This window comes from Peromyscus maniculatus, chromosome 23 (genome assembly GCF_049852395.1).
Source record: "Peromyscus maniculatus bairdii isolate BWxNUB_F1_BW_parent chromosome 23, HU_Pman_BW_mat_3.1, whole genome shotgun sequence".
Taxonomy (NCBI): Eukaryota; Metazoa; Chordata; class Mammalia; order Rodentia; family Cricetidae; genus Peromyscus; species Peromyscus maniculatus.
Window position 1 is genome coordinate 52,989,203 of NC_134874.1, and position 23,808 is coordinate 53,013,010.

General features: G+C 41.8%; 1 protein-coding gene and 1 pseudogene across 12 annotated transcripts in view; one reads left to right on the plus strand and one right to left on the minus strand.

Moving 5' to 3' along the window:
- Pds5b (PDS5 cohesin associated factor B) overlaps nucleotides 1-23,808 on the minus strand; it is a 163,223-nt gene that overhangs the window by 95,282 nt on the left and 44,133 nt on the right. For 6 of the 12 annotated variants that reach the window (XM_076560105.1, XM_006987232.4, XM_006987231.4 and 3 more), the window contains exons 1-3: nucleotides 20,940-21,308; nucleotides 5,163-5,289; nucleotides 970-1,173 (exon numbers count right to left, since the gene is read on the minus strand). In XM_076560105.1, the coding sequence (XP_076416220.1) occupies nucleotides 970-1,173; nucleotides 5,163-5,289; nucleotides 20,940-20,980 (372 nt within the window). In that variant the 5' untranslated portion in view covers nucleotides 20,981-21,308. Of the gene's footprint in view, nucleotides 1-969; nucleotides 1,174-5,162; nucleotides 5,290-20,939; nucleotides 21,309-23,808 lie in introns of those variants that run through there. The other 6 variants (XM_076560106.1, XM_076560104.1, XM_076560103.1 and 3 more) reach the window with 1 other exon arrangement.
- Nucleotides 23,064-23,808, plus strand: part of LOC102908366 (signal recognition particle 14 kDa protein pseudogene) — a 2,078-nt pseudogene continuing 1,333 nt past the window's right edge.

The window sequence follows — 23,808 nt, forward strand, 5'->3', positions numbered from 1 at the left end:
ATGGATAAATAATCATACTAAGGAAAGTAATTTTCTGACCAATAGTTCCAAAATCATTTACATGACTTGTCACACAGTCACTTGGTAGCTTTTGAACAGCTTTCATTCAGGTTTCTAGTAAGTGCTATCTTTGAAACAATGAACATGGTCTTTATTATAAATTTTCAACAGGAAAAGGAGCATCCCAAAATCATAATGAAAAACATAGCATCATGGTGTTATAATTTGAAAACTACAGCATTCACTGTATAAGCCAAAGTTCCCAGAAAAAAAAAAAAAACTTGGGTGATGCTGGACATTCTACAAAGTGACTGACATAACAAAAGTCCTGTGGCTATGGCATGGCTGCATGCTGCAGGTCTACAGACAAATCATCTTGGGCTCTCCTTAGCCCTCCTCATAACCCTTCATGTCCAGACCCCCGTGTCTGATCTAACAACCTGTGCCTCTGGAATATGTGAACGGACTATATGCTTCCACCAAGCCAAAGGCTCTATGACATAGCCTGTAACAGAGATGTCTCCACACTGCTGTAATCCATCTACCTGGTGTTCCCACCAATGTATTTAAAAGAGGCCTTGATTCATGACTTCTATTGTTCTGTTACTATAGACACCTCATGAAACTGTTACCACCTGGAGAATGTGATAATTTGGATAACCTAAATCTATGTTCTTGGGCCAAAGTCATTCATATTTGGCTCCAGAATAAAATATGAATTTCTTCCTTTCTGAGGTTGAGAGCTGGTGTGTGTGTGTGTGCGTGTGCGTGCGTGCGCCTACAACTCACTTTATCTGCTTACTCTGGAAGTGAGAAATTATATTTCAAAAGTTAAGTGTCACAGGAAACAGAAGTTTAATAATAAAGATTGATCCAGCCAATATAGCAGAATTCAAAGAAATTACTTAACTATTTCAATTTAATGAAAAGAAAAGTGTCAATGTGGCAGTGCTTCCCATCAGTACTTGCCTTTAGTTTATCAGGAGATGTGTAAGGAGCCTCAGGAGCATAAATTCTGAAAATATCAGCAAGGCAGCAAGCTACCAGTAAACGAACATCTTTATCAGGGTGTTTGAGGAAAAAGTCAGAAGCAAGATGTAAAGCTAGGTTCAGGTACAGTTCCTTTTCCTCTTCAGAGTCCTGATCCATGTCCATGAACGTTTTTACAACCATCTATACACAAACAAAGGTCATCAAATAGTCAGATGTTTCCTGTAAACAGTCATGTCAGATGAAAAGAGACAGTACTTACGAAAGTTCACTCAAATACACTTTTATCAGAACAGTATAGAGTGAGATCCTTCTACAAGGGGAGGATGAACAATCTTGAAAATATAACTCAAGTATAACTAAAATATTTTTAACCAAGCACGGTAGCACATGCCTGTCATCCCAAGTCTCAGAAGGATAAGGCAGGAGGAGCATGATTTCAAGTTTAGTTTGGGTTACAAAGTAAAACTCACAAAGAAAAATGTGTGTGTGTGTGTGTGTGTGTGTGTGTGTGTGTGTAAGTGTATATGTATACACACTTATTTTAGCAGTGGGTCTCAACCTTCCTAACACTTCAACCCTTTAATACAATTCCTATGTTGTGGTGACCCCAACCATAAAATTATTTCATTGCTACTTCATAACTGTAATTTTGCTACTGTTATGAATTGTAATGTAAATATTTGTGTTTTCTAAGGGTTTTAGGCGACCCCTGTGAAAGGGTCATTTGACCCACAAAGGGGTCTCAACCCACAGGTTGAGAACCACTGGTTTAAAGCAAGTATTTGTCATTTGTCCATATCTTTAAATTTCAAATTCACCCTAGGCTGTGGCCATTATTCAGGGTCTATATCTGTGGAGCTTTGTTGTCTCACTTGTACAAGTATAGTAAGAGTTCTATAGTGATTAAAAATCACATCCCTTTCTCTTTTTTTCTAATAGTCCTGATTCTAAAGAAAACCCTAGTATGAACATTCCAGTTTCCATGTGTTAGGGTTAATCTTCACTATCAACGTGACTGGATTTGGATCGCATGGAAACATACCTCTAGTAGTGTCTATGAGACTGTTTCCTACAGACATAAGACCCACTACTGAGTGTGGGTGGCTTGGGCTCCTGATTAAATGAAGAGGAAAAACAGTACAAAGCTATATTCATCTCCCTGCTTCCTAACTGTGGATGCAATGTGACCAACGGCCTCACACTCCTGTTTCCAGGCCTTCCTTCCCTGTACCCTCAAACTGAGCCCCAAATAAACTCTCTTTTCCTAAAATTGCTTGCCGAGTATTTTGCCATAGCAACAATATATCATTTTAGCCACTAACCCACTCAAGCTGTGACTTTTCTATTTCAGCCTCTCCACAAGACTATGAAAGCAGAGTCAAGAAGGAGTGTCTGGGGCTTAAGGCCGGCTCAACAATCCCAGCATGTGCTCCCACATGAAGTAGCTCACAATCACCTGCAACTCCAGAGCCTGAGGATCCAACACCCTCTTCTGGCTTCTGTGGGCACTGCATTCTCATGTGTGCTCATACCCAGCTTAGAGACACACATAACTAAAAAATTAAAACAACAACACTTGTTTTAAAGGATTTCAAAGATGTATTCATAAGCAGAAATGCATCCTTCAGTTACCATGAAGTGATACAGTACAGCATAGGGGAAAAATGTATTTCTGGGCCCCAGTAAAAGAAAATACAATATGGACATCACTGGTTCAGTGAGATAACCCACGTATGTGTTACACAGAAACAAGCTGCAAGAAACAGATCTGTCTTCATAATTATTTTTATAAAAGAGGGATTGAATCCAAATTAAATGAGAATTTATAGAGCTTAAATTCTATAACATTTTCTCTAACTTTAGTATCAGTTGAAATGATTATCTAAAGCTGTCTTATCCTTACTTCAAATAAAACTCAACAAAATGTATTCTTTCTTCAAATAAGAATCAAGAAAATTGTAGAACCTGAAAGAACACATTTCACTCTCACTCTGACAAAAGGTAGCCACACAGCATCCACTAGGTGGTGCTACACATACTAAACACTGAACAGGGCCACTGAGCATCCCAGCCTGTGGTTTCCACTTGCTGGAGGCCTGGAGTTCTGCTGTAAAAAATGCTTTATTTACACTCAACACATGGAGCAGCCATGAGGACAATGCTGTTGGCAACCCTCTGCTTCGCCATGCCCAATGCCAAATCCAACAGAACCAACATGGACAAACTGTACTATTCTCAAAACGTAAGCTCTCAACACCTTTGTGCCTATAAAAAGACACAGGGGGGATAAAGAGTTAGGTGCACAGAACTAATTATTTTTCCTAACAATCTCTCTATACAAGAATGGGAAGTGAAGTGTATTTTAATAAAATGGTATAGGAAAACCCAGAAATTATATAAGAACAACAACCTATGTTAACAAATTATAATTCATAAAGCTTATATAAGTATTTATAAATAGCAAAAAGTATTATCATCCAACATTAAATCTATTTTCTATTACTCTAAGGAGGAGGAAGATGCTAAAACCACAAAGGCAGGTAGGTGTGAACACAGAAAACGATGAAGATGTGCACTAGCCAGCTTGCTGATGCTGTAAGCAGCTGGCAGTAAAAGCACACTACACAACACTGAACGTGAAGACAATCAAACAACCAATTTTGCTCTGAGCCCAGATAACAGCAATTTTTCACTATTGTGTACTCAAATAAATCCATTAACAACTATCACTAATCCCAGCATTCAAGAGGCTTAGGCAGGATTATAAATTCAAGGCCAGCTTGGGCTACATATGGAGTTCCTTCCAGGCCAGCCTGAGCTACAGCAATGGCCTCAAGAGGGGAAGGGGCGGGGGCTAAATTATAACTCAGATGAGACCTCTAAATTTTAGATGTATCTGAGAAAATAGTATGCATAAAAGTTACTAAGTGTTAATCGGTTTGTATGTGTATGCTGTCTTGATAGCACTTTTTCCACAAGCATGACAGATAAGTAAATATCATTTCTGGGATAAACCTGAGAAAATAAAAGTGTTGGTTTCACAAAAATTCAACAGGTCAAGAAAAGATAAATACATAGAAGAGTAAACACTTCATATATAAAAAGAGTTGAGCTTGGCTCTAGCGAATGAGACAGACACAAGTTCCTATTATATTGAGCTTGCCAGGAGGTGGATGGGTATCTTATCTGTGATAAGGTACCTTTTCTTTCAAGTACTATACTTCTGACAGCTGCATTCTAATTGCTGAAGGAAAAGTAAACAATATCCAGACCTCATGTGAAGTTATGGTAGTATTAGCATCACTTACATGTGCATACACCACACAGCAACCTAACATATCACTGTTTTGTAAGGGTTTATGGACCTTCAGTGATGAAGAAAAGTTTTCCAACACGGACAATCTGAATACAGATCAGTAAACATTACAGAATGTACATGTTGAAATACTACATATGACCCACTAATAAGTATAATTTTATATTTTTGCATCAGTTGAAAGAAATGAGTATTATACAAGACAAATGTCTAGATAATGCACACAGAAAGAAAAAAGTGCTCAAGTTAAAAGTGATCTTGAGCAACTGGTCAACCAGGTTCACATGCACCTTGTCTGTTAATGTTACTTTAAACATGATAACAGTCACAGGGACCGTTAACGCCCTAAAGAAAAAGGTGAAGCATTATTCAAACGTAATCTAAGAGGCCCTGGTCAAGGAGAATGCCTCACGCAAGGGTAAGCATCCATCGTGGTTTGTTACTGTGTGCCAGAAGCAGAGAAAACCGCTATCAGTCAAGCTCTGACTACTCTAAAACTAACCTACCAGGAGGTGACCTACAGCCGAGGACTCCTAGAAATACCTAAAATTCCTTTTCCCATACTTGAAGAGTTGTGGGGGCAGGTGACGACAGTGAGCATCAAGTGGGAAGAAAGAGGAGAGAACTCAATAATGGACAGGATAAAAATATCATATGACATGTGCCAATCACTTTCCCAGTATCAGTAGGGTCCCACTGTTCCTTACCTGCCCTACTCCTACAAACTCACTCTCTGCCATTTGCTACCTTTAATTTTTTTTACCCTAGCAAAGCAAGTTACATGGCCCTGCATGACGATCCCCTAGGAAAGCCCCCCACTGCCCGGCTGTCGAGCCACACACTGTTCACATACCTTTAAGCGCCTCACCATCTCCTCTTTGGAGATTTTATCGGAGATCTCCTTGACACCAGGAGGGTAAGTAATCTTCCCATCGTTGGTCCTTGTCTTTGAATGAGCCATGATGGAAATGTCTGTACCCCTAAAGCAAGAAAATTATTAGGTACAAGTTAAAAACAGACATGTACTATAATAAATGTAAAAGATAAGTTGCTCCTCCACAATTTTTAATTGCCTCCTAATTTAGTCATCGAATGAAAACTACTTTACTGAACATTTCCCAAAATTACTGAGGAAAACAAATTTATTTCCATTCGCAGCAAGCTATATAATTTGTACTAACTTTCCCCAACAAAACACACACAATAGAAAAAATAACCAAAATAAATGTTTAAAGTGGGGGACAGAAATGAGGGTGACTATGATCAAACTAAGTTGTATGAAATTCTCCAAGAATACAAATATATTATTTAATTAATAAAAATAAAGTATCATAAATGATTCAGATGAAAAAAAAAAATCTAGGAAAAGCAAGAACCCAGAGAATTGAACACTACAGCTTCTATCTCTCTGGTCTCTGAAGTTCTCTGCCAAGACCGAGGAAACCAGGATTCGGCTCCAGTGTCCACATGTGACAAAAGCGACACAATATCTACACCCTTCAAGAGACTCTCCTGAAATTAATATGGACTTCTCCCCAGCCCCTCACCCCGCCCGAGGAAGAGATGCGCTTACAACAGCAAGAGGGGAGACCAGAGACTAATCTGGTCCCCCGGAAACCAGAGAGGGCAATAGAGTAAAGCAGTGATGGACACAGAGCAGGAGCCACTGGCTTTGGTCATGACCCTGCACAAGGTCCTGAGACCCTCAGAACACAAGCCCGTCCACAGCAGCCAAGTGGTAGGAATCCCAAGAACCCAACATAAGCAAATTCAAGTTCTGTCTGCAAGAAAGCATCTTCATCCTAGGCACAGAAGAAACTCAAGCACAGTGTTTCTAAGAGAGCATGAAGTAAAAAATTGGCAAGCACCTGAGGAGACAGGGTATCCTTCTTATAACAAACAAAACAAAAACAAAACAGGTATCAAACAAAACCAGAATCCTTCAGCTATTTCTTTCTTTTCTTCTTTTTTTTGAGACAGGGTTTCTCTGTGCACCTTTGTGCCTTTCCTGGAACTCGCTTTGGTGACCAGACTGGCTTCGAACTCACAGAGATCCGCCTGCCTCTGCCTCCCGAGTGCAGGCATGCACCACCACCGCCTTGCTCCTTCAGCTATTATTACATTTATGGAAATCATAAAATAACTAGACTTACAAACTTAAATAAAAGACAATTTTGAAAATCTGTAAGGAGTAATTATAAAAACAAAAGCTCAAGCATGCAAACAGAGCAGCAAATAAACAAAAGTTCAAAAGACAAGTTCATTTGCAGATAGTAAAAATATTAGAATTAAGAAAAAAGAAATTAGCTGGGCGGTGGTGGCGCACGCCTTTAATCCCAGCACTCGGGAGGCAGAGCCAGGCAGATCTCTGTGAGTTCGAGGCCAGCCTGGGCTATCAAGTGAGTTCCAGGAAAGGCGCAAAGCTACACAGAGAAACCCTGTCTTGAAAAACCAAAAGAAAAAAAAAAAGAAATTATCTCTGTGAGTTTGAGGCCAGCCTGATCTACAACGTGAGTTCCAGAAAAGGCGCTAAACTACACAGAGAAACCCTGTCTCAAAAAAAAAAAACAAAAAAGAAAAAGAAAAAAGAAAATTATCCAGGGCATAACACAGAAACATGAAAGTAAAATACAGAGGAAGGGTGAGTCTATCTTATGACTCACACAAGAGTGAACAGTCGCCGGGCGGTGGTGGCGCACGCCTTTAATCCCAGCACTCGGGAGGCAGAGGCAGGCGGATCTCTGTGAGTTCGAGGCCAGCCTGGGCTACCAAGTGAGTTCCAGGAAAGGGGCAAAGCTATACAGAGAAACCCTGTCTCGAAAAACCAAAAAAAAAAAAAAAAAAAAAAAAAAAGAGTGAACAGTCCTCATAACTGCATAAGTATCATAAGACAGCAATTGAAATTCAAGAAACCAAAGACAATAAATTCAAAATAATAGGGATAATAAATCAAGAAAATAAAATCTCAACACACTCAGGCCATATTTATATATATGTTTGTGCACACACATACATACATACATACATACATACATACATACAAACGTATGTATGTAACAAAAAAACAAAGGAAAAGGTATGAGAGGTGAGGCATGGAACAGGCACTAATGGGTAGCTGGAGGAAGCAGGAGGGGAGGAGAGAGAGGGAATTCTCTTTCAGTTAAAAAACATTTTTAAAGAAAGTAAACTCTAAAAGCCAACACACTCACTGCCTTGAAAAGAAGAGCATTTGAAAACAAACAGGTGATTTCTCAGTAGCAACAACATAAGCCAAGAGACAATAAACCACATGGGCATATGTGTAAAGCACTCAGGACATTGTTTAGCACATATTAAATACTTTGTGCATATATAATACATGTGATCAACTGAAGAGTAATATAAAGGAGACAGAGCAGGTGGATCTCTTGTGAGCTTTAGGCCAGCCAGTGCTATATAGTAAAACTCGTTTGTGTGAGGTTTTAAAATGTACATAGAATATTTTATAAGTAAAATTTCAGAAAAATATTCTCTAGAAAACCAAGCAAAAGAAAGTACAATCTAAATAATACACACACACACACACACACACACACACACACACACACACACACACACACGGCTCCAGGGTTCACTTCTTTGTATGTGTTCAAGAGAAACAAACATACATGTCTAGTGTAAGACATATACTCAAACATTCACAGCAAACACAAGTGTCCATCAGCTGTGGTATAGTCATACAACAAAAATACAATTATGGAGTCAATCAATTACTGCTTCAAACAATAAGGTAGATTAGCAGTAGAGTTAACTAAAGGATATCAAACACAAAACCCCACAGATACATGCTTAAAAAAATTCTAAACCAGAGAGACAAACCTCTACAGTGTTAAAGCAATAGTCAAGTCAGAAAATACGTGTAAAACACCTGTCTGATCAGTGACTTGTAGAACTAGCATTATATATATATTAAAAAAAGAAATCGCAAAAGGACACTATAAATATACAATTATACTGACTGGAAAGGAGGGCTTTACAATCTGGGTAGAAGCCTGATGCAAGGGAAACTTGCATGAGTCTACAAAGACGGCCTCAGCTAAGACTCCTGGCAGCAGTGGACGCACAGCCTGAACTGGCCATCCCGAGATCGGATTGGTGACAGCTACTACTATGCTTGTCATCGAAGAGCCTTCATTCAGTGACTGATGGAGGCAGATTCAGAGACCCACAGCCCAGACTCGGGGAGTCCTGCTGAGGAGGGAGGAAGGGTCATAGGAGCCAGGAGGGACGGGGCATCACAGGAAAACCCCCAGAAACAGCTAGTCTGGCTCACGGGAACTCACAGAGTCTGAAGCAATGAGCAGGGAGCTGCATGGGACCAACCTAGGCCCTCTGCACATGTGACAGTGTGTACCTTGGTCCATCTGTGGGACTCCTGGCAATAGGAGCAGGGAACAGGAGAGCTGGGTAGAGGGAAGCTAAGAGATTTTGAACTAATTTCCCTCTGCTTTTGGAGTATTGTTCTTATCATGAACATATCTAGATTTTTCCACTGGCTTTCTTGGTTCAGAGATGCTTTCCTTGGCAGCTGTCCCTAGTAATCTGGCTGGCTCTTGGGAACCTATTCCTCATTCTGGATTGCCTTGTCCAGCCTGAACACAGGAGAATCTCGGTGCTTGATCTTCCAGCGCTTGTGATATATCAATGCTTTATTGATACCCATGGGAGGCCTGCCCCTTTCGGAGTGAATATGGAAGAGGAGTGGATTGGGTGGGGAGGAGAGGACGGGGTGAACGGGAGGAGAGGAGAAAGGGAAGGGGAGGCTGCAGTTGGGATGTAACATAAATAAATTAAATTGAAAAATACACCAGAGTGACAAAAGAAACACACGTTGGAAAGCACAGGAGCAGCAGGTAAGTGCAGGCCAAGATTTGGCAGTATTTATCTTCTCTAAGAGCGCAAACTAAACCTCAGTCACACACCAGACAAATGACTGAATGAAAGGACAGTGGCAGTCATGTGGGCAGGGTGTGAAGAAGCTCATCTGTCAGACATTACTGGTGTACAGCCGCAGTAAAATAATTCTGGCACTTTCTTATTAAAATGAAAAACAAGTATTTAACCAGAGCCAGTAAACACATTATTAGACATTCTCTGAAAAAAAGAAAATTCTCAGAAAAAAATGAAAACTTACATTTATAGAAAATACCCCGAAACTGAAAGCATTCCAAATGTGGTGGGGTTTTTTTTTTTTTTGGGGGGGGGGGGGGGGGAGTGGTTCAAGACAGGGTTTCTCTGTGTAGTTTTGGTGCCTGTCCTGGATCTCACTCTGCAGACCAGGCTGGCTCTGCCTCCCAAGTGCGCCACCACTGCCCGGCTCCAAATGTTTTTGCTGAGTGAAAACTGATATTAAAGAATGCTGATACATGCAGTAATTTAACAGTCCCTATGCAGTCAGGCTCAAAGGGTTATACATGGCATGGTTTGTTTAACAGTCTTGAAATGATAAAAACCTAGACACAGAAAGCAGGTGAGCAGCTTCCAGGAAACCAAGTGGAGGAGCAAGGAAACAGGCAACTGCATCTACTGAAGCTCTACAGCAGTGGTTCTCAACCTGGGGGCTGGGACCTCTCTGGGGTCATCAAGACCATCAGAAAACACAGATATTTACATTACAATTCCTAACAGCAGCAACGTTACAGCTAAGAAGTAACAACAAATATCATTTTTTGCTTGAGGGTCACTACAACATGAGCAACTGTATTAAGAGGTCTCAACATTAGGAAAGTTGAAAGGCAATGCCCTATAGGATTCAGGCACACAGAACTACACAGATAAAGACTGTTGAGCAAAACCTTAGGAATAAGGGAACCAGAGACATGGTTCAGGCGATAATAGCACTGGTTGCTCTTCTAGGACTCAAGTTCAACTCCTAGCACCCACATAACAGCTCACAATTGGTTTTAATTCTAGTTTCAGAGGATTTGATGTCCTTCTGGTCTCTGCAAGCATTACACACAAAAATGATGTACATACTACATACATGCAGACAAAAAACACCCATACACATAAATTAAAAACAAAAAATTCACTGGGGGGGTGGGGGGGTGCACAACTTTAATCCCAGCATTTGGGAGGAAGAGGCAGGCAGATCTCTGAGTTTGAGGCCAATCTGGTCTACAGATTGAGTTCCGGGACAGCCAGGGCTATACAAAGAAACCCTGTCTCAAAAAAAACAAAAACAAAATCAAGTGTAAGTTATGTGAAATCCATACCCATGTCAACTTCTTGGTTCTGCTATAGTTACATAAGTGTGCAGGGGACAGATGCACGATGGGCAAAGTAATCCAGCATGGGGACCAGGTTCCCAAAAGCCAGCTAAGCACCAGGGACAGTCCTGATCCCACCGCTAGAAGCCCCACAAACAGACCCAGCTACACAACTGTCACACACACATACAGAGAGAGCCTAGGTCGGTCCCAGGCAGGCTCCCTAACTGTTGGTCCAGAGTCCATGCGCTCCCACGAGCTCAGGTCAGCTGTGTCTGTGGGTTTCCACCGGCTCCTACATTCCCTCCTCCCTTTCTTCAGGACTCCCAGACCTCGGCCCAGTACTTGGCTGTGGATCTCTGCATCTGCTCCCATCAGTTACTGGATAAAGGCTCTCTGCTGACAATTAGGGTAGTCACCAATCTGATTACAGTAGATGGCTAGTTCAGGCAATTCCTCCACTATTGCTAGGAGTCTTAGTTGGGGTCATCCTAGGGCTGGAGGGATAACTTAGTGGTTAGAAGTGCTAGCTGTTCTTCCAGGGGACCCAGGTTCGATTCCTAGCACTCACATGACAGATTACAACCATTTGTAACTTACACATGTATGACATAGATATATGTTTGTGAAGGTAAAACTCATATTTTAATTTTTAAAAATTAACTAAAATATGAAGAAGGTTAAAATAGGAGACAGAAAAGGGACAATGGAGAATGGAGGGAAAGACTGGAAGGGAAGGAAAGAAGGAAGAAAGGGGAGAAAGAGAGAAAAGAGGTTGAGGCAAAAAAAAGTTGGAAAATTTATTCTACAAATATATATAAAAGTCCTCAAATACCAAGACATTAAAGGAATTAAAAATAGTGAATGGGAAGCCGGGCGGTGGTGGCGCACGCCTTTAATCCCAGCATTCGGGAGGCAGAGCCAGATGGATCTCTGTGAGTTCGAGGCCAGCCTGGACTACCAAGTGAGTCCCAGGAAAGGCGCAAAGCTATGCAGAGAAACCCTGTCTCGAAAAACCAAAAAAAAAAAAAAAAAAAAAAAAAGTAAAATAGTGAATGGACTTGGTCCTACCAAATATTCAAAGCCAATACAAAGCTAAAGTAATTTAGACGATGTGGTATTGGTAAGGGGAAGGAGATCCAATGGAGCATAAGAGAAGGCTAAAAACAGATTCAAAAACATGAAACTTACGTGAAAACAGTGACAAGATAATACAGTATCCGCCGGTAAGGAGAGAACAGAAAGTACTGCTGTTCCCATACTTCACACAAACAGCAGATGAATTCTGGGTAGATGAAATCCAGGTATCAAAACCCAATGTAAAAGCCTTTAGAATGTAATGAGAGAATCAGCACTGTTTGCCAAGATCCACGCTCCTGGGTGCGCTCCTTACACAAACAACAGTCACCAAAGGGGAGCATAGCTAAATGCAGCAGGCGTCACAAATCTGCACTCCAAGAGTCGGCACAGAGGGGCCGTGCAGACAAGGGTAGACAGCACAGAATGCGCGTAGCCGTGGACTCAAGTTACTGTGCACCAACTTTTGCATAATATATCAGCAGTAACTGTGGGAGATATGAGTTAAAATGGACCTCAGAGTCTACCAAGAGAAACACATAACCCTAAATAACTAAACCACAGTCGATTTTTAAATCATCGTAACATAAACAGCAAAGACGAAGCCTAGAGAAAGGATTTAAGCAAACAGAATCTATAAAGGTATGGAGAGGATGGTATAAACAAGAAAAAAGACTGGCAAGGTTCAGAATGTATTACTGAAGCAGGAGGGAGGGGTAGGGAGGGGGAGACACACGATGATGACACATGGAAAATGCAGGTGAAAGAAAAGGGAGCTAAAAAAGAAAAGGTAAGAGCCAACAAGGGAGCAGGTTTCTGAGTTGGCACTGAGTCTTATAAGCAGAGTTCAAAAGGCTGTGAATACACACAGGCTATTCTCAAGAGCGAGACACACTTACCACTACCTACCTACTAAACAAACTCCATGAACCTAAGAGTTCTAAGTGTACATGTTCTCTTTCTCTGACCTCCACTTAGCAGAGCTGTGTTCCTCCCCCAATACCCAGTCACATTCTGAGCCTATACAAACGACATTTATCACACTGTATTCACTATACTTCTTTCTCCCCTCGATCATTAACTCCTTAAGACAAGCACAGGTATCACTGTATGCTGCTGTTATTACATATGACAGGCATTACTAGTGTAAATACTCAGAAAGTACTTGCTGAATGAATGACAACTATTTTGAGAAATTGTAGTTATAATAAACTGTACAGAGTAGACAAGAAAAGAAACCAAACAGAACCATCTTCTCAACCTTCCTAACGCTGGGACCCTTTAATAAAGCCCCTCATGTTATAGTTACCCCCAAATAAAAAAATTATTTTTAGATCTGTGATTTTGCTACTGTTATGAACCATAATGAAAAAATATCTGTTTTCCAACGATCTTAGGCAACCCTTGCGAAAGGGTCATTTGACCCCCAAAGGGATCACACCCCACAGACTGAGAAACGCTGAAACAGAGTGAAACCAATTAGGAAACAATGATAAAGAAAGGGATATAGGCAGTGGCTGTAATACAAGAAAACTGACGCAGTCACAAGTAATTCTAATAGAAAAAGAGAAGACTACTATAAAATTCAAAGCATTTGTTCATGAAAAGCTGCTTATTTAAGTATTAACTGAGAATTCACTTGGTGCAATAGACTAGGTACTAAAACTATAACAGTGAGCAGCTGAAGAGACTGCTCCATGTGGAGGACGCTTGCTGCACAAGCATAAGGCCCGGAGTGCTGATGTTTAGCACCTCCATAAAGGCTGGGCACAGCGGCATGACCTGCAGCCCGTACTGGGAGAGGACGCACATAGAGCAGGGCTGGACGGCCAGACAGCCGAGCTAAACAATGAGCTTCAGGTTCACCAGGAAGCTCTGGGAGAGCCACGGCATGGAGGACCACAGAAGAAGTGCCCAACATCAACTCTGGCTGCAACAAGAGCACACAGGCCAGCACACAGTCACCAGTACAGTAGTAAGAAATGTGTACGATGTATGCCCCGGTTTTAACAGAGATGGCAGACAAAACACACCAGATCTTGAGGCAAATTAAGTTTCATCTAACAGTCAACTCTATTTTATAGAACTAGACTCTAGATTCTAAAGTTTAATAGAAATGTAAGACTATACTCTGTTTTGATAACATCTACTGCTTATGTTATGCCAATTTAAAAGTTTAATTAAGAAAATGTGAGGCGGGGGATAGAGATGGCCCAGCACTAAAGAGCACTGATTGCTCTTCTAGAGGACATGGTGTGATTCCCAGCACCCACATGGAGACTCACAAGGGATCCAATGCCCATTTCTGGCCTCCCCAGGCACTGCACACGTGTGATGCAGGCAAAGCCTCCATACACATAAAAAATGGAACGTGCGGTTGAGGAAGTAGCTTGGGCAGTAAAGTGTCTGTCACCTCAGCCTGAGGACCTGAGTCGGACCCCTAGCATCCACATAAAAAGACAGGTGTGGTGGTGCATACTTGTAATCAATCCCAGAACAAGGGAGGCAGGGAGAGGAATGGAAAGATCCCTGAGATTCACTGCCCAAAACAAGAGGGGAACTGGCCTCCTGAAAAACAATTCCTAAGGCTGACTTCCACATGTACCTGTACACTCACAACCACAAACACACCTGCACCCAAGAAGGGAGAAGAGGGAAGACAGGTGAAGGGAGTGATGGAGAGAGGACAGACCACGTGAACTCCAGCACAGTGGCAGGCAGACACCCGTAATATCATCACTCAGGTGACAGAAGGAAGGTTGTCACAAGGCCAGGGTCAGCCTTGTCTGTGTAGCAAACTCCAGGCCAGCCAGAATTAAGACTGTCTCAAAAGATGGGGCTGGATGAGCTGAGATTCCAAGACTGAACTTTGAGGAGATAAATATACTGATGGGGAGAAATCAAGACAGAACGTCAAGAAGCCTAACAGACACAAACGCCTGGGGATGAGGAATCTGAAGACAGGGTGACACACAGTGGCGATTACTTCAGAGAAGACACACAAAATGACCTCAGCAAACACTGCCTTGAACTTGGATGATATTTTTAAAAAATGTTCTTGGAAGATAAAACCAGATTACAAGGCAAATGAAAAGGTGGAAAGGAAGCAGAAAGGAAACAAGGCAGAAGAGAGAATGTAGGGAACGGGATCTGTACCTGCTAGGGGAAACTGAGTAGACATGCTCCTCCCAGACTGACAGACCCAAGGGGATCTGCTAGGGCTCATCCCAACACAATTTCAACTATTCACCTGATAAACATAAAACAAGAGAGAAGAGTAACTGCTTTAAAAAGAACTTATATAAAAATGTACCCTACTAGAATCTATTTTATATACAATACATACTAGGAAACAATGTACTCATTTACTAACTTTCTTCTCCATTTCGAAACACAAATTTTAACTATGGGTGAGTACATGTCTATGGTCCCAGGACTTGGGAAGCAGAGAAAGGAAGATTAGAGCTCAAGGCCAGTCTGGGTTACATAGTGAGACTATCTCCAGAAGATGAACAATAAATTAGTAAAAACCAAATTTTAAAAAATACAAACTTTGTGGGCTGGAGAGTATAGTTGGTTGTTTTATTACTCTTTACTCTTTTGGGGGTCCACCACACAGTTCCCAATTAAATATAAACGGAGACTTAGTCTTTCTTATGAATGTCCAGCCTTAGCTTGGCTTGTTTCTAGTCGGCTTTTCTAACTTTAATTATCTCGTCCATCTTTTCCTCTGGGCTTTTTACCTTTCCCTGTTTCTGTGTACCCCACGGCTTTGTTGTGCAGCTGGGTGGCTGGCCCTGATGTCCTCCTTCTTTTTTCATTCCTCTTCCTCTCCTCCCAGATTTCCCTTCTTATTTATTCTCTCTGCCTGCCAGCCCCACCTATCCTTTCTCCTGCCTTGCTATTGGGTGTTCAGCTCTTTATGAGACCACCAGGTGTCTTAGGCAAACAAAGCAACATGGCTTCACAGAGTTAAACAAATGTAACATAAAAGAATGCAACCCATCTTTGCATCATTAAATAAATGTTCCCCAGCATAAACAAATGTAACACATCTTAAAGTAATATCCTACAACAGGAACGATGGCTCAGCGGTTAATAACACTTGTTGCTCTTGCTGGGTTGCATTCCCTGCACCCAGGCAGTGGCTCACAACCATCAGTAACTCCAGTTCCAAGGGATCTGATGCCCTCTTTTAGGCTCCTTGAGCACCGCATGCATGTGATGCACATACACACATGCCAGCAAAACATTCATACACACTTTTTTAAATTGTGCTGAAAAGATGGCTCAGTGGTTCAGAGTACTAGATATTCTTACAGAGGACCCGGGTTCATTTCTCATTACCTAATTAGCAGCTCACAACCAACTGTAACTCCAGTTCCAGGGAATCTGATGCCCCTCTTCTGACCCCTGCAGGTACAGCACACATGTGGTGTACATACATACATGCAGGCAAAACACCCATATACATAAAATAAAAATAAGCATAAAAAAATCTCAACTGAATTTATAGTAAAAAGATGACAACCTAGAATTCTACTACTTTTAGTGGATGATTTGAAAGGTTCAGAAAGCACTTAAATTTAAAAATTATATGTATGTTGCTGTATTTACATTTTGTGTCTGGTATAAACAATAGATATAAGAAAATAATCTAAATACTATAATCTTTGTAAAACTCAGTTATTTAAAAAACTCAGATATTTAAAAGAAACATGTATTTTATTTTAAAGCCAGATGTGGCAGCAAACACCTTTAATTCCGGCACTGGGGAAGCAGAAGCAGGAGAATCTCTGTGAATTCCAGGACAGCCAGAGCTAATAGTGAGATCCTGTCCCAACACACACACACACACACACACACACACACACACACACACACACACACACACACGATAAGTGTACTTTGTTTTTAAAAAGTAGTTTTATTAATACTTAAAGAATTTCATACAATGTATTTTGTTTGTTTGTTTGTTTGTTTTTCAAGACAGGGTTTCTCTGTGTAGTTTTGGTGCCTGTTCTGGATCTCATTCTGTAGACCAGGCTGGTCTCGAACTCACAGAGATCTGCCTCCTGAGTACTGGGATTAAAGGCATGCGCCACCATTGCCTGGCTCATACAATGTATTTTAGCCACATCCCTCCTCTTTACCTCCCAATGCATCCAAGTTTAAGTTTTGTGGGGGTTTTATTTGTCTGTTTGCTTTTGTCTTTTCTTTTTTAAACCCATGGAGTCCAATGTGTGCTGCCCAACAACTCAGAACAGGGCCTTGCCCTCAGTGTGGTTGACCTACTAGGGTAATGCCATTAAGAAAACTGACTCTTCTCTCCCAGTAGCTATCACATGTCACTCGCTCCTCAGCTACTAGTGGGATTCTGTGCCTATCTCAACTGCTGTGAGTTCATATATGCAACTGCCCCCTGTGTCCACAGAACACTGTCTCCTTGAAGCTATCCACTACCTGTGGCTCTAAAAATCTCTTCTGCCCCCTCTTCCTCAAAGATCCCTGAGCCTTAGGGATAGGAGTGTGACAGGCATAGTCCATTTAGGGCTGAGCACTCGACCATCTACAAGAAACATTTGTCTCTTTTACAAACACACCAATAGTCCTAAGAAGAAGGAGGGGAAATCAATTTAATCATTAATTCTTGACTCAAGATATATAAGATCTTTCCACTGGATGAAACAGAAAAAATAGCACTGAGAGGAATCAACAGCAAGACAATAGCTTATTTTTTTTTTCAGAAGACTTAGAAATGAATCATGACATTTTAATGATTTTTCTTAATGAGTCACAATGTTTCATTTAGTTCACTATTACTGAATCAAAACAAGCTACTACTAGAATCCCTACATGGTCATGTTTATTAAGAGGTGTTTTTCCTCCTGGGATTTCAACTCCAGGTTTAAGGCAGAATTAGGACAACTACAGAGTTTGTAAAGACTCTAAACCAGAGTCTTCCCCAACACTGTACATCAGAGAACAGCAGGGGCACACTCATTAGAAGACAATCCACACAGCAATTACACAGAAGGAGAAATTGGGCTTACTCTTGTCAAGGACAATGGAAAAATCTAATAAGAGAAACTCCTAACGGGGGGGGAGGGCAAATAAATGAAGCTATTCTCCCCTAAATACATAACCTTACAGCAACATTTATTTATATTCCAACTGTTTAAACAAAAGGCTGTTTCCACACAGTGGAAACTCAGCTAGCATCAGATTCAAACGGCACAGGCGTTGTCAGAACTACTTAAGGCTTCCAATGACGACAGTGTTAACGTCGTCACTCATGGATTGAAAGGTGATTACTTCTCAATGTTAGTAGTGCGTGCGATGCCCTGTCCGATGAAGAGAGAAAACTCACCACTGTAACACACCTGGTTTTAATTCATTCTTTTCAGGGAAAACATGTTCGTTTACTGATTATTCTTATTAATAAAGTAGAGTTGTTCCCTCTGTATTGGTGCACATTTGTAACTCAATTAAATGTGGAACAAGAATGTTCTGTTTTACTTCTGTGCCATGTGCAGACTTATCATTATTCTCAAAGCAATACAGCTTTAACAAATTTTTACTTAATGTATTCACTGTATTAGGAAATAAAGTCATCTAGACATAAAAAAAAAAGAAAAATATGCCAAGTCTATGTGTACATATTTGGTCATTTTAAGTAAGGGACCTGAACATCTGCAGATTCTGGAATTCAACAGAATTCTGGAACCAATCCAACAGACCCTGGGAAATGGCTGCAGTTTCCAATAGTTCTTTTAGAAAACAGACCAATTTTTGAGTTTGTGTTTTGTTAATGTTATATTTTAAAAAGGCATGGTCATTATCTCATATTCATCTTTTTTAAAAAGTTGGGCAGGGTGGCACACGCCTTTGGTCCCAGCAGAGGCAGATGGATATATGCGAGTTTGAGGCCAGCCGGGTCTACCCAGTTCCAGAACAACCAAGACTACATAATGGGACCTGGTCTCAAAAGCAGTGTTCCATTAAATCTCTTTAGGGTCGTATGTGTTATATAAACAGTGCTAACCTCTGTCTTGACTGAAAGCCGTCCACTTCTCTAGTCAGCAATCAACTCAATGTCACTAGAACAGAGTCAAATTCCTGAACCTCTCTATCACATCTCAGGCAGACATTCTTGCACCCCTTCTCTTAGTAGACGACTCCACTGAGAATATGGAAGCTCAAGAGGAACTTCCTTAGCCTCCTATCACCAAATCAAATGTCTGGACACATTTGCACCCGTCTTCTACTGTGCCCAGAAAGGAACGAGCCCACTGTGGGGCCCAGGCTCGCAGGCTCTGCAGCTCCCTGAGAGCTTCCCTCATTAGTTCTCTTGTCTTTCCACAACCTACCCTACTCTATCTACTCGGTCTCTTCAACCTACCCTACTCTATCTACTAGGTCTCTTCAACCTACCCTACTCTATCTACTCGGTCTCTTCAACCTACCCTACTCTATCTACTCGGTCTCTTCAACCTACCCTACTCTATCTACTCGGTCTCTTCAACCTACCCTACTCTATCTACTCGGTCTCTTCAACCTACCCTACTCTATCTACTCGGTCTCTTCAACCTACCCTACTCTATCTACTCGGTCTCTTCAACCTACCCTACTCTATCTACTCGGTCTCTTCAACCTACCCTACTCTATCTACTCGGTCTCTTCAACCTACCCTACTCTATCTACTCGGTCTCTTCAACCTACCCTACTCTATCTACTCGGTCTCTTCAACCTACCCTACTCTATCTACTCGGTCTCTTCAACCTACCCTACTCTATCTACTCGGTCTCTTCAACCTACCCTACTCTATCTACTCGGTCTCTTCAACCTACCCTACTCTATCTACTCGGTCTCTTCAACCTACCCTACTCTATCTACTCGGTCTCTTCAACCTACCCTACTCTATCTACTCGGTCTCTTCAACCTACCCTACTCTATCTACTCGGTGTCTTCAACCTATCCTACTCTATCTACTCGGTCTCTTCAACCTACCCTACTCTATCTACTAGGTCTCTTCAACCTACCCTACTCTATCTACTCGGTCTCTTCAACCTACCCTACTCTATCTACTCGGTCTCTTCAACCTACCCTACTCTATCTACTCGGTCTCTTCAACCTACCCTACTCTATCTACTCGGTGTCTTCAACCTATCCTACTCTATCTACTAGATCTCTTCAACCTACCCTACTCTATCTACTAGATCTCTTCAACCTATCCTACTCTATCTACTCGGTCTCTTCAACCTACCCTACTCTATCTACTCGGTCTCTTCAACCTACCCTACTCTATCTACTCGGTGTCTTCAACCTACCCTACTCTATCTACTCGGTCTCTTCAACCTATCCTACTCTATCTACTAGGTCTCTTCAGTATTAAACACTGCTCTTCGACAGAAGGGAGGCAGGTGTGTTCACAGAAGGAAAGACAAACAGCACATGTGCTTAGACTACATTTCTCATACTGTTCTAATACAGCTTCTCAAATCCACTAAAATCAGCTCTAATGCTTTCACCATCATCATTGTGGCAGACTGCAGAAAGGGCAACCATTTCCCTCTCTACAAACATGCAGTGTGACTTGCTTTTCCCATCAAGAAGTAAGGATGGGGAACTGGAGAGATGGCTCAACGATTAAGAGCACTGGCTGATCTTACAGAGGACCTGGGTTCAAGTCCCAGCACCCACATGGCAGCTCACAATTGTCTGTAACTCCAGCTGCAGGGGGGTTGATACCTTCACACAGATATACATGCAGGCAAAACACAAATGAACATAAAATAATAAAAAAAAATTAAGAAGTAGGGATGGGCTAAGGGCATAGCTCAGTGGAGCATCTGCCTACCATGACCGAGGTCTTTGGGTTTGATCCATAGTACCAAGTTAAGAAAGGTTTCTAGCCTTGAATCTAAATCTGATCAGGCTTTTACCTAACCTGACCAGAAAATGGCAAACTCATTAAGATCCTTGGTGTTGAGTTTACTAGCCTCGGGTTCTGGACAGCTAAGTAAACCTACACTATCCCTTTGTAATTATCCATTAGTTAAATGAGAACAGAGAGCCAGGCATGGTGGCATATATTTGTATCCAAACAAGGTAGACAAACTAGGGAGTTCAAGGTCATCCTCAGCTACATACCAAGTTTGAAGACAGCTTGTTGGTTCTATGAGACCCCATTTCAAAATACCCAAATTAAAAAACATCTAAAGAAAGGAACCAGTTCATCTACACATGGTCATCAAAAAGTCAGCCCTAGCCAAACCACCAAGTAATCACATATACATACATACCTGGAGAAGCCTACCCAGATCAGCAGGGCAACGCTGATCATCCAACTCCATCCAAATACAAACTGTCAATCTGCAGAACTGGAACTGGAAATTAAGTCATGGGTGATGTGCTGCACAGCCCAAGTTGAAGGAAGCCACAGGTTTCTAAGTTACTAAATCAAATCAAACACTCTCTGACCCTTACGTACTCCATTTGAGCAATGGGACACAGAGCTGATCAGAGCTTCCTTCTTGAGACACTACTTTCCTTAAATCTCTAGTACACTTTTACTTTTGACTGATTTTTTTCCCTCCTACTTTACTGGTCACACTTAGCCCCTTTACTTCCTTCCCTGCCACCCAACCTCTTTTTGTATGGCAGCTTTCTCTGAGATTGGAACATTCTGAGATTGAAACATTCCATCTCCCAGGGAAGCTCCTCAATACAAAAGTAAACCATTCCAATTAGCTTCAGGAAGTCCCTGAAACTGCCCAGATTGACTAGGCCTCCCCTCCAGAGTGAACAATAAAGACCACTGAGAGTCACTCTCAGACAAGACAAGCTGCAAAGAAAAATAAGACTGAGACCTGAACAGCTGCCTGTAAAAAGCAGAAAACAGCCAAGCTGCATGGAAGAGGTCTAGACCAACTGAGCCACCTGGAAAAGAATGCCCTTCAACATACTGAGCTGCCTGCAGGCTGTACAGCATGCTCCAGATTCCCAGTTTTTATGAGCTGTTACCCATGTTGAGTGGGTTTTGATGATACAGCTGTCTTTGCGTCTTTCTGCTCCTCTAAGTAACCCCTCGCCCTCAGTTCATTAAGTAGCCCCAATAAAGCTCACTGGTTCACCAATGTGGACTTCGGTGGTATCCATATTTGGTCTGTCCTGAGTTCCCTATCTGGGATGAGTAGATGCATGTGTTGAGTCTCCCCAGAAGTCTGTCCTGCAACACTCTAAATATCAACAGTCTACCAGTGCTTAAGTCATCCTCTCTGCTCTTTTGCCTGTACAAATTTCTCTTCCATGGCGGCAAGCTTTGTTATTGAACCCTCAAAACAGTGAAGAAAACAGATCAAGTTACCTTCTCTGACTACAGAGCCCATGCATAACAACAGCCTCCTTAATTCTGACATTTGGATAGTCAATGACATGGAGAATTAAGAGACCTGAACTAATCAATAGTCTCCAAACTTTCTCCTTCTCCACAAAGTTCTCATTTTGTCTTCTCAGTGTTACCTTTGTGTATCTTACTTTTATCTCCCAGAAAACTAGAAATGATCCTTGGCAACTTCTTTTCAATATTGAAAGTTAATAATCAAGTCATATAAATGCTGCCTGCAAAGCAAACTAAACCCACCACCCTTACTTGGCCGTCACTTCATCACACACTAGTCTGAGCTACCTCTGATTCATTATTCACAGGGCAGCTAGAAAACCTTAATATGCCAACATCTTCCTCTCACTTCCTTATTGAAATTTTTAGACAGCTCTGTTACCAGAATATGCTCCAAATATACCAGTCTGAACGCTTTGTCATTACACTCTAGTCACAAGTTGATCCCTTAAAGGTGCCAAACCAAGACCTTTCTCTCTGGGATATGCTATCCTGCTGCATGGAGAAACTCCTCATTGGTCCTCATGCCTGGCTATCTCTGATTTTTCAAGTCTCATAGGCTGCCTGGCTAGCTCTGATTTTTTTTTTTTTTTTAAGTCTCATAGGCCAGTAAAGGAAGCTGCCCCAAATCTGAATCTAAAGTAAAACTCTACATGTTCTCCTACCACTCCTGTGTGACTCTTTCAAATCACCAAAAAAGTATTAATTCTCTAATGTCTGTTTCACAAGCCAAGCGCCTGAGAAGACACTCAACCATACTTCATGAGCGGGAAAAACCATCAAGACACAGTCCTCGAAACTGTATGTGCTAGTACACGCCTGTGATCCAAGCACTTTAGAGCTAAAGTAGGAAGATGAGCAGTCACAGGCCAGCCCCACTTCAACTCATAGTGAATTCAAAGACAACCTGGGCTATCTGAGACTCTGTCTTGAAAACAGAAAAAGAAACTATCGTGGGGCATGGGGCACAGGAGTCGCAGATAAACCCACAGGGTATTAAGCAGCAGGGAAATCTAGCTATGGAAGCATGGTGGTTGGCGACTGTGCACTCTCCTACAAAAAGCAAGCTCAAAGGCTCGGAGCCCATGACCATCCATTTCTAGGCCTTAAGAGGTGCCTCCCTGCCATCTGTAGTTTGCTGCCAGGCAGAGTAATAGTCTGGGCAGCTGCTGAATTTCCAGCTTGTTCCAATTAAGCAGCTATGGCTAGGGAAAGTCTGAACGCACTAAGAGACCAAGAGCAGGCAGAAAGCGTGGTTCCTTCGGTTCCATACACACATACCCCATACCACTCTAGTTGAGAGCTCAAGGCTGTTTGCTTCCTCAATAAAGAGATACCCTTCAGCTTAGATATTTGCTGAAGGGGACGGGGGAGAGTGTCTCTCAAACAACAGGCTATAAAGTAGTACCCAGACAACAGGCTGTAAGGCTCACTGTAGCTGGTAACAGCTACCAGTACACACACACACAAAGGGAAATGTCTAAAGTGAATGCAGCCCAGGCTCTCACTGATCTGGGTCCACAGTCATCATGAACAGCTTGTATAGAGAATGCAAATAACTACAGCAGAACTCAATGACAATCTACTGGCCATGACTAACTTTACCTTCTTCGAGACTGGAGAGATGGCTCAGTGGTTAAGAGCACTGGCTTCTCTTCCAGAGGACCCAGGATCAATCCCCAGTATTCACATGGCAGCTCACAACTGTCTATAACTCCAGTTCCACGGGGTTCCAATGCCCTCTTCTGGCCTCTGTGGGCACTGTAAGCATG